At 36.6% G+C, this 13,595-nt stretch overlaps 2 protein-coding genes across 2 annotated transcripts; both read right to left on the reverse strand.

The window, feature by feature from the left end:
• Positions 1 to 3,142: 3,142 nt before the first annotated feature.
• LOC109798967 (AIG2-like (avirulence induced gene) family protein) lies at positions 3,143 to 4,142 on the reverse strand. Its single transcript, XM_020359421.3, has one exon. It carries the CDS (start codon positions 4,063 to 4,065, stop codon positions 3,466 to 3,468), a length of 600 nt encoding a protein of 199 aa, XP_020215010.1. The 5' UTR covers positions 4,066 to 4,142; the 3' UTR covers positions 3,143 to 3,465.
• A 1,926-nt stretch (positions 4,143 to 6,068) lies between these two features.
• LOC109799017 (Frigida-like protein) lies at positions 6,069 to 12,207 on the reverse strand. Its single transcript, XM_020359489.3, has 4 exons — positions 9,165 to 12,207; positions 7,840 to 8,319; positions 7,274 to 7,446; positions 6,069 to 7,183 (listed from the first exon to the last, which is right to left on the reverse strand). The coding sequence occupies exons 1-4, from the start codon at positions 12,034 to 12,036 to the stop codon at positions 6,284 to 6,286; spliced, it is 4,425 nt and encodes a 1,474-aa protein (XP_020215078.2). The 5' UTR covers positions 12,037 to 12,207; the 3' UTR covers positions 6,069 to 6,283.
• Between the last annotated feature and the right edge of the window lie 1,388 nt (positions 12,208 to 13,595).

Below are 13,595 nucleotides of genomic sequence, written 5' to 3' on the forward strand. Positions count from 1 at the left end.
CGCGTGCCCGATGGTTGAATGCTTTTTAATGGACTGTAATATTGGGAAAAACCCAAGTCCCACATCGACTAGAGATTAGGCAATTGAATAATATATAAGTGGAAAGCAACCCTTACCTTACAAGCCGGTTTTGTAGGGTTGAGTTAGGCTTAATCCACTATTCTAACATGGTATCAGAGCCATTTAGATCCACTTTAAAAATGGGCCACCCACCATTGATGCAATGGGCCACCCACCATTGATGCATGTCTCATAGGCATGAGGGGGTATATTGGGAAAAACCCAAGTCCCGCCAATCCTAGATCATTAAAAAGGGCCACCCACCATTTATCCACGTACCAAGCCCAATAGTGCTGGACGTGAGGGGGTGTATTGGGAAAAACCCAAGTCCCACATCGACTAGAGATTAGGCAATTGAATAATATATAAGTGGAAAGCAACCCTTACCTTACAAGCCGGTTTTGTAGGGTTGAGTTAGGCTTCAATCCACTATTCTAAGATGGTATTGTTAGAATAGTGGATTGAAGCCTAACTCAACCCTACAAAACCGGCTTGTAAGGTAAGGGTTGCTTTCCACTTATATATTATTCAATTGCCTAATCTCTAGTCGATGTGGGACTTGGGTTTTTCCCAATACACCCCCTCACGTCCAGCACTATTGGGCTTGGTACGTGGATAAATGGTGGGTGGCCCTTTTTAATGATCTAGGATTGGCGGGACTTGGGTTTTTCCCAATACACCCCCTCATGCCTATGAGACATGCATCAATGGTGGGTGGCCCATTTTTAAAGTGGATCTAAATGGCTCTGATACCATCTTAGAATAGTGGATTAAGCCTAACTCAACCCTACAAAACCGGCTTGTAAGGTAAGGGTTGCTTTCCACTTATATATTATTCAATTGCCTAATCTCTAGTCGATGTGGGACTTGGATTTTTCCCAATATGTAATACTAGTAAACAAAAGCGACTATCAAATATTCATATATGAAAGATAACGGCACTCAACCTTGAAAAATGCAACCCACCAAATTAAAATAAGGTTCTGTTTGGAAGTTAATTGCCTCCAATTGTTAATGTCTTTTTCATTCTGATTGGAAGTTCATCACCAAATCTCCAATTCTTCGTGTATTTTTTATTTGTTCGGTGCCATTATCACTATGTTGTCTGGACCTACTATGATGTGATGATGCATGAATAATGGAAAAAACAAATGCTGCGTAGAACCCTTTAACCTTTTGCTGCGTCATCTTGTATTACAGCACGAGTGTTGTAAGTTGCACTGGATCCCCATATATTATACGATCGCATAACATGTATAAATATAATGTATTACATCGTTTTTCCTAATAAGAAAGTGTGGACTAAGTTTGAAAATTTCAACGGGTGGCATTCTGTTTTAGTTTCGGTCGTTAAGAATGGGAATCTTTAAATTTGTTCAACAATTGAGGCTTGGTGTTGTCACGCTTCTTTATTTAAGACTAGTTAAAATAATAAATACGTGAGTATTCATAGTTGGAACCATTGATTACATTGTCAAGATTCCATTGAAATCAATGATACAAAACTGATAGTAGTAGTACATTTATACTTACCGAATAAACAATTTAAAATAGTAAAAATGTTGGGATTCGGAGATTCACTAATTAATTCCCCTACTTTTGTTTTTAATTGGACCACCTTATTTATACTAGTATTTCTTGATCTTTGGTTGCTTCTCATGTTTGGTCAAAAATTAAGAAATTATTTCACAATTTTTAGTGAAAATTTTCACTTTAATATTTTTCTAAAATCGCGAGCATTATCATTGGTGTTTTTTTATTTATTTATAAATATTTTTAAAAATATCAAATATTTAAAAATCATCATTGACTTGGTTTTTCAAATTATTTATTACCAAATTAACCTGTAAAAAATCTATCACTATGTTCATTAAAAATTATTTTGGTCCACTTGGGTCTTTCATGAACATTAAAAAAGTGACATTTCAGATTTTTGAGGGTACAGTTTAATGACAAATTAATTTCTTGAGGAACGAATTCTGTGACAAAAGTATCTTAGACTAAAATGGTAAAAAAAACAATATGAAAAATTAATTTAATATTAAAATATTCAAATATATAGTTTTAAGAAAGTTTAACATTAGTATTGAAAAGAAGAGTTAGGTGAAGGGTAAAGTTAAAAAATCAGGACGTGACTAACCAAATTTGAATGCTAGGAGAGGCAGAGAGAATAGCAGTGCAAAATAAAAACAAAACAGAAAATTGGGAATAGCAAACACCCCCTCTTTAAAAACCTGAATTTGGAAAAAGAGGGTATGAGGTGAGGTGACGGAACCTCTCCAATAGGAAAAACTGGAGTGTCCAATTGAATTAATGAATCTCAATCATTCATATATCATTTATATGTAAATTTAAAAAATATTAAAATTGAAGGGTAGGTGATATTTCATCCAATTTGGAGAGAGTTAAGCAATATATAAAAGCGTTGTCGTGAAGTTGCTTCAGTGCATCATTCTTCTGTCTACCACGTGGTACCGTAGACGTTACCATCTTCATTTCTTACTATTTTATCACAAACTGCTTTTGGAAGCTAGTAAGAGGTTAAAACCTACGCCACACCTTTCAAAACGAATCAGCGAATCCCGTGCAAACCAGTTTAAAAACAGAAACACCTCTTATACATATACAACAAGTAATCAACTAATTACCACTTCCTTTAGACAACCTCATTGCTAGTTAGTTAGTCATTGGTACATTGAAATCATTGTTGAAACCATGTTTCTTAAGACAAATTAGTACGTTCTTAAAAAATTGGCGCATAGTAGAAACTTAGTTGTCATAACAAAGCATTCAATTTAACCCCTCAAACATATATAAAAACACCACAAAAAAAAAAAAAAAACTCTGCTACATAAATTCCACTCTGATGATTCTCTGAACCAGCTGAACAAAACATTCAACAATCCTATGTAATTTAATACCCTCTCTTTAAATATTAAACTCATTTCTAACATTAACCAGAAAACAAAATAGCAGCAGCCATCAGGGTTGTTCATTGTTTCGCATGTACTAAGCAAAACAAGAGACCCACCTCCTCGCGATCATCGATACAATCATATAGCATGTTTTGATTAGATGTGAATTAGTCAAAACAAATATTAATTACTTATACATCAATTTCTACATAACTTTTATGATGTAAAACCAAACATGCTACTACAAGAAGAAGAAAAAGAAAGAAAAAAAAAAGCACCCAATTTTTCCCCCTTCCGCAAGATGCAAACTTGCACAGAACACAACATGATTAGATATAGAGAAATTTGGAATGACAGAAGAAAGGGAATCTAAAGATGCAAACCTAAGGCGAGAAAACCCTTCCTAATTAGATTTATTTATCCATTGAATAATAGTGTGTTGGGAGAAAGAGAAAGAGAAAGAGAAAGAGAAAGAGAAAGAGAGAATGAACTAAGAGGAAAGGAAGAAGCGAATGTGATCGAGGAAGGTCAAATGCTGAGGCCTATCCTTGCGCTTCACATAACCGATAACTTCCTTCGCCGTGTAACACCGCAACCCTTCCTTCCCGTTCTTCTTCCACATCTCCAACGCGTAGTTCCGGTGCGCAAAATACGCCTCAGCGCACGTTAGCCCCTCCACCACCACGTCCTCCTCCTCATCCTCATCCTCCTCCGCCTCCTCGTCGCGATCGGCGGCGGGGACAACCTGGATGGGGAGGCGCTCGTAGTGGGCGCGAGAGGTGCCCTCGAGTTCGTCCATACGCGCGAGGGCGCGCGTGGAGACGGAATAGAGCTCGCCGCGGACCCTGCGACCCGACCCGATAAGGTTGATCAAGAAGGGGACACGGTAGGGCCCGCAGACGAGGGGGTAGTTGGCGGCGGTGCGGTAGGTTCCGACGAAGGAGGCGTCGCCGGCGCGGATGAGGTCTTGGAGAAGGTTGTGGTTGGAGAAGCCTCTCTTCAAGGTTCCGTAGGTGAATATGAGTGATCCTTCTCCGATGCCATTACCGTTACCGTTACCGTTACCGTTACCCTCTCTCTCGGCTACCATTGTTTTGAGGATTGGGCGTTGTTTGGCATGGGATGGGATGGAATAGGTCCTCACTCCTTACTTGGTGAATCAACCAAAACTAACTTCCCTTTTATAGTGCCAATCTCCTTTGCTTCCCCCTTTTTTTATTTATTTTTTCTCTTATTGGGGTTCCTTTTTTCCTTCTTCAAAACACAATTCAAAATCAACCCTTTTTTTTTTGTTAGGTCGACATATTTAAATAGTTAAAATATCATTAGTAGTAGTTTTATATATTAGATATGAATGTTTGTTATAAATTAACATATTATATTATATGTTAAATGAATTAGATTGTCAAATTTATTATTATTTTTAAGTATATTTAGAGCTATTTTTTAATTAAAAAAGATTTTTTATAAAGTTAATTTTGAATTTTTTAATTGTTAATATAGTAAATATTAAAATAAGAATTTTGATATTCAAAATTAGGGAAAGTTCGATGATATCAAACTCCGTTCAATATGTAGATATGGGAAAAAATGAGAAAAAAAAAATATAAATGAGAAAATTTTTAATAACTCGTATTTTACATTAAATTTCAACGATTCAATTATTAAATTAAAATCAGTCTAATTTTTTTTAAAAAAATAAAAAATTATTTAATACTTCATTTCATTCATTAATGTGATAAATAATTATAAAAATATTTCATTGATTGATTTAAATTTATATAACAAAATATCATATGACTTTCAAATTTTTTAAAATTTTATAGATTTGATCTATACATTAAAAAAATTTAATTTAACAATTAGATCGTTAAGTAGAGTAAATCCATCAAGATTAACTTTTGGAGTAAGTTTATTCCTTCTCTATATTATATCAAATAAGTTATTGAGTGGAGTTAAAGGAAGTTATACCTCGTTGAATATACTCAATATTTAACCTAAAATATTTACTATTTTAAAATAAAACAATTTTCAAGCTATTAATTGGTTGTGTGAGTTTAACGCATGTAGCCTGGTCATAGTTGGTTGGGTAGAGTAAAAGAGGTTAATTTTCCAAATGTGGTGAATAAGGATTTGATTTCATATTGAGATAAGATCACATTTAATGCTTAATCCTATCATGAACCAAATTGATTTTGAAGAAAAAGAATATTGGGCGAAAAAACAATGCATGTAACATGACTTTGTTTTTGACTAATCTATATAATTTTTAAGCTAATTGCTTTTCAATTGTATTTTTACTGATGCTTAATCCTATACAATGCATTGGACAAAATAATTAATTATAACTTATTTTATATCAAATAGAAAGTTTCTTTAAAAAATATTTAATAAATATGTATATCTCAACGGTTAATTGAGTACTTGTTATATAATCTAAATGGCTAGAGATAACGAAATGGAAATTGCAGAGTTAATTAGCGTAGGTGTGTGCATGAACCGAGAAGAGGATGTAAAATGTTAAGGAACGGGGAATCAAATCAGTGAGCAAGTCCAAATGAAAGACAAACGAGAGTTAATAAAGAAAAATTGTTGAGGAACCATTTCGAATGTGATGATCAAACGTGGCAATGTATGGAGAAGAAGAAAACAACGAATGAGGAAGGCACGGGTTATGAAGCTGGCATATGGTATTGGTGGTCAGTGGTCATATTTACTTTGCTTTTGCTTTTGCTTTTTTGGTACTAAACCGTACCCACATAAAAATCCAAAGCATAAAGTACAAAATTGATGATGAAAAAGGGAAGAGGAATCCCATAGGCCTTCTCAATTACACAAGAACCGTACACGTGTGATTCCGTACTTGTACCTTTCCGCATGTGCCATATAAAAAGCCAAAATGCTGTCTGCTTTGTCAATGTCACCACTCACCACATCATTAACAATTCTTCTCAACAACTTTTTGCCTTTTCGGCATTAGAGTATTTGACATGATAATTTATATATAAAAACTATTGTTTATTCAAACAACGATTATTAACAACATTTTTGAATTGGGAGACATTGCAGCGACCCATTTTAATTTCTTAAAGATTGTTTCATCAGAAATAAAATATATACTTTTCAGTTTATAAATACCACAGCATTGTAAAACTTATGAAAAATGAATTAAGCAACTCCACCAGCATGATTGTATCGTTGGGGACGCTCCTAATCAGTAAAAATCCACAGGTATATGGATATGCTATTTGCCTAGGCAGAGACAGCTACCATTTACAAAAAAGTAATGAGAATATTCACAGGTCAGGTTAGCTAAAAGGGGGATACGGCCTTGAGTTACCAAAGTAATTTGTTGCCCTATTTCCATACCGTCCAACACCCATATGATTAGGATTAGGTACACCATAGTAGTTTGGGGGTAAACCAAAGTGCAGGGGCATGGGCATAAACACATGCTGGTATGGGCGGGGAGTGAAGACAGAAGGCTGAGACTGCGTTATAGCAGTCCGAGGACGTTTGTTGATGTTACCCCACTGTTGATTATTGTCATTGGAGAGGACTTCATTAGCACGTTTCTTTTCTTCAGGTTTCTGCACTGCAACTTGATTTACGCTGATTGATTCATTAGCATTGGCACATACCTTTTCTTCAGCTTGTTGCACTTTATCATCTTTCAGGATGACTGCCCCATCACTGGGTTTCTTTTCTTCAGGATGTTGCACCTTCACTTGATTTTTAATGAACGTATCATTTGCGCCTTTCTTTTTCTTGGATTGTTGCACTTTATCTTGATTTTTGCTGACTGCTCCAATGGCACGTTTCTTTTCTTCGCACTTTTGCATTTGAACTTGATTTGGAGTGACTGCTTCACCAGCACACGTCTTAACTTCAGGTTGTTGCACTTTAGCTGGATTCCGGCTGACTGATGCTTGGGCGGGGTTAATCTTTTCAGGTTCTTGCACCTTATCTTGATTCATGATGACTGTTGCATTTGAATGTTCAATACCGCGTTCCCTTTCTTCGGGCAGTCGCTCTTCAACTTTGGAGACAGCCTTTGATGCTAAACGAACCATATTTTCCTTCTGCCTTTCCAATTCAACAATGCGATCCTGAATCTCGTTAACTAGATCCTGAGATCCTAGGTTGTTATCTGAAATGCATTGTAGAACATTTCCCAGAGTAGCAATTTCTCTGTCCCTGGCCTTAACCTGAGTCCACGTTCAAAATATAACTACTAGCATGCAACTATATGAAGACTGACAATTTAATGAAATAGAATTTGAATAGAGAAAAATAACCTTTTTTTCGATGGACCTTTTTTTGCCAACAAATCTCTTGGTGATCGTTTTTACTCTCGCCATATGTTGTCTTAAGAGATCAACTGGTTGGATCTTGTCAGCCAACTCATATGCACAAATGAATCTAACAGCTTCGATGAGCTGCTGCATCTTAACAAGATTCTGAACAAAATCTGAGAGACATAATATAATTTCACCTCCTCAAATCAATTCAGAAAAATCCTATGGGATATTACTACCAATTACCAAAAAATGAGCAGAAGAATTAGGACGTTCCAGTAAAAGAATATAGCGATGAAATCAATTCCAGTTGCCAACGAGACATGACAACCCCCTCCAACCAAGGTAAGCAAGATTTAAAAAAAATCTGTAAAGGCAACTTCAGTTTTCAAGAAAATATAGATTCAATTTCCCTCAAAGAGCGAACGGTTTAACCTTATTAAGTTGCATATAGTGTTTCCTGTACAATTTGTTGACTTATCAATGTATTATAAAAGATACCAAAAAAAACTATTATTTCCACCAAAAAAAAAATATATTGCTACCGGTGATTAAATAAGACATACCATAGATTTTGTCCACAAAACCGAGAGTCCGAAACAGCTCTACAGTTTGCTTGTGCTGAGCAGCCAATTCCAAAAGCTTCAAAACTTCATCTTCATTAAAATCAGAAGCCAATCCATAATTAGACAAAAGCAGTAGAAAGCCCAGAATCATCAAAGAGTTTTCAGCACTTTCTCTCATGTTGGCTTTCAAATCAAGTGCTAGCTTCAACGCCTCTTCCCTTACATGGGGTTTAACAGGTGGTGAGATTATCATCAACTGTTCTAACAGAAATATGTGGCTCCCATCAATGATTACACCTTCGTTTCCTATGTTCTGTGGAACAATAGGGTTCTGTATGATATCCAAAACAAGTTTTGCAGGATCTGATGATGTTTGGAGATTGACTAAAATGTCACTGCCAATCAACTCAGGCTCATTTGTGTGCTCAATATAGGGCAACAGCAAATTTCTTCCATCAAGGGTGGGACTTGATCGATTATCTGTGTAAGATACAGCTCCCTCATATTTATGAAAGTACCAGAAAATAACGACAACATCATAGAATAGAATGCAATACAAAAGTCAGCAACAAAGCAAAGCTCTCCAAACTTGATTTGCATGGGTGACAGAAGAAAAGCCACTTTATACTAATATTTAGATATTTAGAATATATTATTGCATCGTACACTTGATCTTACCTGAATAAGGGCCATTTGGCATTAGATAGCTATAAAAGTATTTAGGAAAATGCTAACCAATAAATGGTGCTATAATACACATTAAAATACAAGATAATTCCATACAGGCAGAAAATGCGTCATTCTTTAGAATTTTGGCATGTGTATAATGATAGACTAGGCATTTTTGTGTTTGAACACTTAGCTGATAAATGTGAATCATATGATCACTATCATGAATGATGTTCTAAATTATAATATTAAGACAACGTACAAATGCAAAATAGCTAGTTAATGGCCAGAATGCTGTAAAGAAGTTCCAGCAGAAAAAACTGGTGAAAACAGTTTCTAATTTTACAAAGTTTCAAAAGACACGACACATGTATCATTTACATCCATAAGGCTTGTAAGAGTTTTGCTACAAGAGATTCTACAAGTGTTTAAAAAGATATATAATTCTACTCGGTTCAACAGCATATTATACACGATATTTATCTATCCAAGAAAATTATGGAGAACTGTCAATTTGATTAAGATATACAACATTAACCTGACTAGATAGGTAATAAATAAAATACACATCAGGTGAATAAAAATATCAATATGATTAAAGGAGAGTTGAGATGAAAATTTATCAACAAAATAGAGAGATAGACTCATGTAGTTACCTGGTGATTCAATATTAACGATGGCTTGTGGAGTCTGACAATGCTGGGCAATTATTATATCTAAAAGCCTCTGTAGCTCAATTTCATTCAAAGATTGACCAATCTCATAAGTAGCAACAAATTTTAAAAAATCCAGGACCTGCAAACAATCCTTATCAGCCACAGCTATGTTTGCCTTCCAGTCACTTGCCAATTTCATTGCTTCATGCTTCACATTAACACCAATTGCTGGCAAAGATTTTTTTAATTCATCCATCAAAAGATTACACGTTCTCCTTGAGATAATTGCATCGTATTCAATAAATTCTTGCCTTGAATGAGGAGTATAACAACCTTTTATTGTATCTAGCACCAACTTAGTAGGGTCAGCAGATGTTTGGAGAGCATCAGAGACTTGACTACACATCAATTCGTACTTATCCAGAAGACTAAAGAGCAATTGTACATTCTTAGTATTGTTTGCACTGTTGGCATCCGTGAAATGCTGTTGCTCAGTCTTTGCTTGATGAAGGAGGAGGATATTGGACAAATCTCTCGACACTTCTCCCTCTTCAAATGATTCAGCTTGATTCTGTTTTGACTCAAAATCCTTTACTTTTTCTATTCCTTCAAACAGCATCTCTTTCGGCAAGAGCTCCTCCAGTTGCACATTAAACCGTCCCTCTTTAAACTCAAGTGCCTTTACTTGTCCTTCATATTGATTCTTTTTGGACTCAAGAGCCTTTGTTTGTCCTTCAATCTGCTGCGCTCTTGACTCAAGCTCCTTGAGTTGCATTTTGAACTGTGTCTCTTTTAACTCAAGCTCCTTGAGTTGCATTTTGAACTGTGTCTCTTTTAACTCAAACTCCTTCACTTGTCCTTCATATTGATTCTTTTTGGACACAAGAGCCTTCATTTGTCCTTCAATATGCTGCTCTCTTGACTCGAGCTCCTTGAGTTGCACTTTGAACTGTGACTGTTTTAACTCGAGCTCCTTCACATGTGCTTCATACTGATTCTTTTTGGACTCGAGATCCATCATTGGTCCTTCAATCAGCTTCTCTTTTGAAGTCAGCACCGTCACTCTTCTTTCATATTGCTTCTCATTTGACTCAAGCTCTTTCACTCTTCCTTCAATCTGCTTCTCTTTTGACTCAAGCTCCTTCACCTTTGATTCAAACTGTTTCTCTTTTGATTTGAGCTCCCGCATCCTTCCTTCATATTGCTTCTCATTTGACTCAAGCTCTTTCAATCTTCCTTCATATCGCTTCTTATTTGACTCGAGCTCTTTCACTCTTCTTTCATATTGCTTCTCATTATACTCGAGCTCTCTCGCTCTTCTTTCAAATTGCTTCTCATTAGATTCTAGTACTCTCACTCTTCTTTCGTATTGCTTCTCATTTGACTCGAGCACTCTCACTCTTCCTTCGTAATGCTTCTCCCTAGAATCAAACTCCCTCACTTTTCCTTTAAATTGCTTCTCTTTTGACTCATGCACCAGTACTACAACTTCAAATTCCTTCTGTTTTGATTTGAGTTCCTTCACTTGGCCTTCGTAATGCTTCTGTTTGGACTCAAGCTCCTTCACTTGACCTTCAAATTGCTTCTCTTTGGACTCATGAGCCTGTACTACTCCTTCAAATTGCTTCTGTTTTGACTTGAGTTCCTTCATTTGGCCATCATAATGCTTCTGTTTCGATTCAAGTTCCTTCACTTGACCTTCAAATTGCTTCACTTTTGACTCAATGTCCTTCACTTGTTCATCAAACTGCTTCTCTTTTGACTCGAGCTCCTTCACCTGCCCTTTAAATCGCGCCTCTTTCAACTCAAGCTCCTCCGCTTTCCCCTCAAATTGCTTCATTTTGGACTCAAGATCCATCATCTGTCCCTCAAACTGCTTCTCTTTAGAGTCAAGTTCCTTTTGCTTCACTTCAATATCTGCCTCTTTCACATCAAGTTCCTTCATCATTCCTTCACATTGTTTTTTTTTTACCTCAAGATCCTTCACTTGCCCTTCAATTTGCTTCTCTTTTGCCTCAAGCTTCTTGGCCCGCACTTCAATCTGTTCCCCATGCTGCACTTGGCCTTCAAAGTGCCTCAGTCTTGATTGAAAATGCTTCTCTTTTGAGTCCAACTCCCTGACCCTCCCCTCAAACTGCTTCTTCATCAACTCAAGCTCCCTCTCCTTCTTTTCAAACCCCAAACGCCTTTCCTCCATGAAGGACTTGAGAGAATCCACCTCTTTCCTGTTTGATCCAAGCTCTCGAACAAGCTGATTAATCCTGGCCCGCATAGACTTCACTAAATTCTTGTTCTTCAACTCCACATCACCACCTTGTCCATCATTGCGTTCGGCGACGACAGTGTTGGTAATAGCCCTGAGTTCCTCCTCCTTCCTCTCGCGCTCCCTGTGAATGCTGTCCAAAACCTGATGGAACTCCATGTCCTTCGCCTTCAACTCCATCTCGCGCTCTCCGATCAAATCCACGATCAAACAGAGGCGCGCCTCCTTCTCCACGAGGTCGTGCTCGCACTCCTGAATCGCCCTCTGCGTCTTATTGTAGACCTCATCGCGCTCGATTATCACGCGGTGCAGCGTCTCGAGGTGCCAATTGCACTCCTCCTCCTTCACCCTCAGTAACCGCTCGCATTCGGCGATTTTGCGTTGTACGGAGTCGAGTTGGATGCCTTTGGCCTCCAACTCCCGGGTGCGATCCTCGAGGCTCCGGCGAACGGCGCCGTATTCCCTCTCCTTGGCCTCGATGTCGCGACCGAGTTGGCGCTTCACAGAAGCGAGTTGCTTCTCCTTGGCCTGAATGCGGCGGTCGAGGGAGTGCAGACGGTGTTCCTGCGACTGTTGGTGTCGCTTATCTCGGTCGGAATCAGAATCCATGGATTGGTGAAGAAAGGGTTTAAGAGAGAATGGGGTTTATGATTCACGGTGGAAATGTGTGAATGTGAGTGATGGTTACTTTTTTTTGACCTAACCCTGCCTTTTACTGCGCGGATAACCAACGTGATTAAAGGGAGCGGTTAAAATGAGATGTCGTGGTCGTGCCCGTGGCAGTGGCTGCTCTAAATTCAAAAAAAAAAAAAAAAAAACCGACATTATTAATAGATAGTATATTCTCAGTGTTTTAAGAAGAAAATAAATGTGTTATTTAATGGGTTAAACGACCATTGTAGTGTAGTTTTAGAAATTTATTACCACAATAGGGCTGTTTTGAAACATTTTACACCTTTGGGGCTGTTTTACTGGGTGTCGCTATGGGCCACAGCGACACCATGACACGTGGCAAATTTGGGTTTCAATATAAGCCATGAACGCCATATTAAACGAGTCGCTGTAGCTGGTGGAGACTTTTATAGAGGCGCTATAGGCTAAAGCGCCTCAAGTCGGCTTAAAATAATCTGAAATAAATTTAAAAACAAAAAAAAAAATAAAAAATGGGGCGCTATGGCTAATGACGCCTCCCAGGAGTCTATTTAAAAAACCATATTTAATATTTTATAAATATAAAAAATGAAAATTAATTTTATAAAAAATGTCTGATAAAGAACAAAAAAACAATAAAATTTTTTAAAAATATAAAGTTAAAAAATGAACTAATATAATGTGAAATAAATTAAAAAACGAAAAAAAAAATTTTAAAAACTGAGGCGCTGTGGCCTTGGGCGCCTCCAAGGCATTTGGGCTCACAGCGCCTCAAGTGGTCTGATATTTATACCATATTTAATATTTTATAAATACAAAAAATGAAAATTAATTTTTTTAAAAATTTTTTATAAAAAAAAAACAATAGAAATTTTTAAAAATATAAAGTTAAAAAATGAAGTAATATAATGTGAAATAAATTTAAAAACGAAAAAAAAAATTTAAAAATTGAGGCGCTGTGGCCTAGGGCGCCTCTGAGATGGTTGGGCTCACAGCGCCTCACGTGGTGTTTTTGTAAAGTATATATATTATATTTTATAAATATAAAATATGAAAAAAAATTTATAAAAAAATGTCTGATAAAAAATAAAAAAGAATTAAAATTTTTGAAAAATTATAACTTTTAAAAAGAGGTAATATAATGTGAAAAAAAATTAAAAACGAAAAAAAGTATATATAAATTTGAGGCGCTATGGCCCAGAGCGTGACCACACACAGGCTGACACGTGTCCACAGCTAATTTGAGGCGTTGCAACTCATAGCGCCTCATTAATTGACCGCCTGCGTGACCACACAGAGACTGACACGTGTCACAGCTAATTTGAGGCGTTGCAACTCATAGCGCCTCACTTGGCGCGTAATAAATTCACCGCGTGCTTGGCCAATGAGACGCTGACACGTGGCACTGCGGTTAAAAACTTTTTGTATGTAATTTATAATTATTAAAAAAATAAATTTATATAAATTTTAAAATGATTTCATTTAATTCTGTGTTATTTATATTAATTAAAAAAATA

Source organism: Cajanus cajan, chromosome 8 (assembly GCF_000230855.2).
Source record: "Cajanus cajan strain Asha chromosome 8, NIPB_CcT2T_4, whole genome shotgun sequence".
Lineage (NCBI taxonomy): Eukaryota > Viridiplantae > Streptophyta > Magnoliopsida > Fabales > Fabaceae > Cajanus > Cajanus cajan.

What these genes read in the sequence shown, in the direction of transcription:
- LOC109798967 (XM_020359421.3), bottom strand. Translation starts at nt 4,065, where the DNA reads ATGGTAGCCGAGAGAGAGGGTAACGGTAACGGTAACGGTAACGGTAAT.
- LOC109799017 (XM_020359489.3), bottom strand. Translation starts at nt 12,036, where the DNA reads ATGGATTCTGATTCCGACCGAGATAAGCGACACCAACAGTCGCAGGAA. An exon ending in CGTTAATATTGAATCACCAG is followed by an intron (nt 8,320 to 9,164) that starts GTAACTACATGA and finishes TATCTTACACAG; the next exon opens with ATAATCGATCAAGTCCCACC. An exon ending in AAAGGTCCATCGAAAAAAAG is followed by an intron (nt 7,184 to 7,273) that starts GTTATTTTTCTC and finishes ACGTGGACTCAG; the next exon opens with GTTAAGGCCAGGGACAGAGA.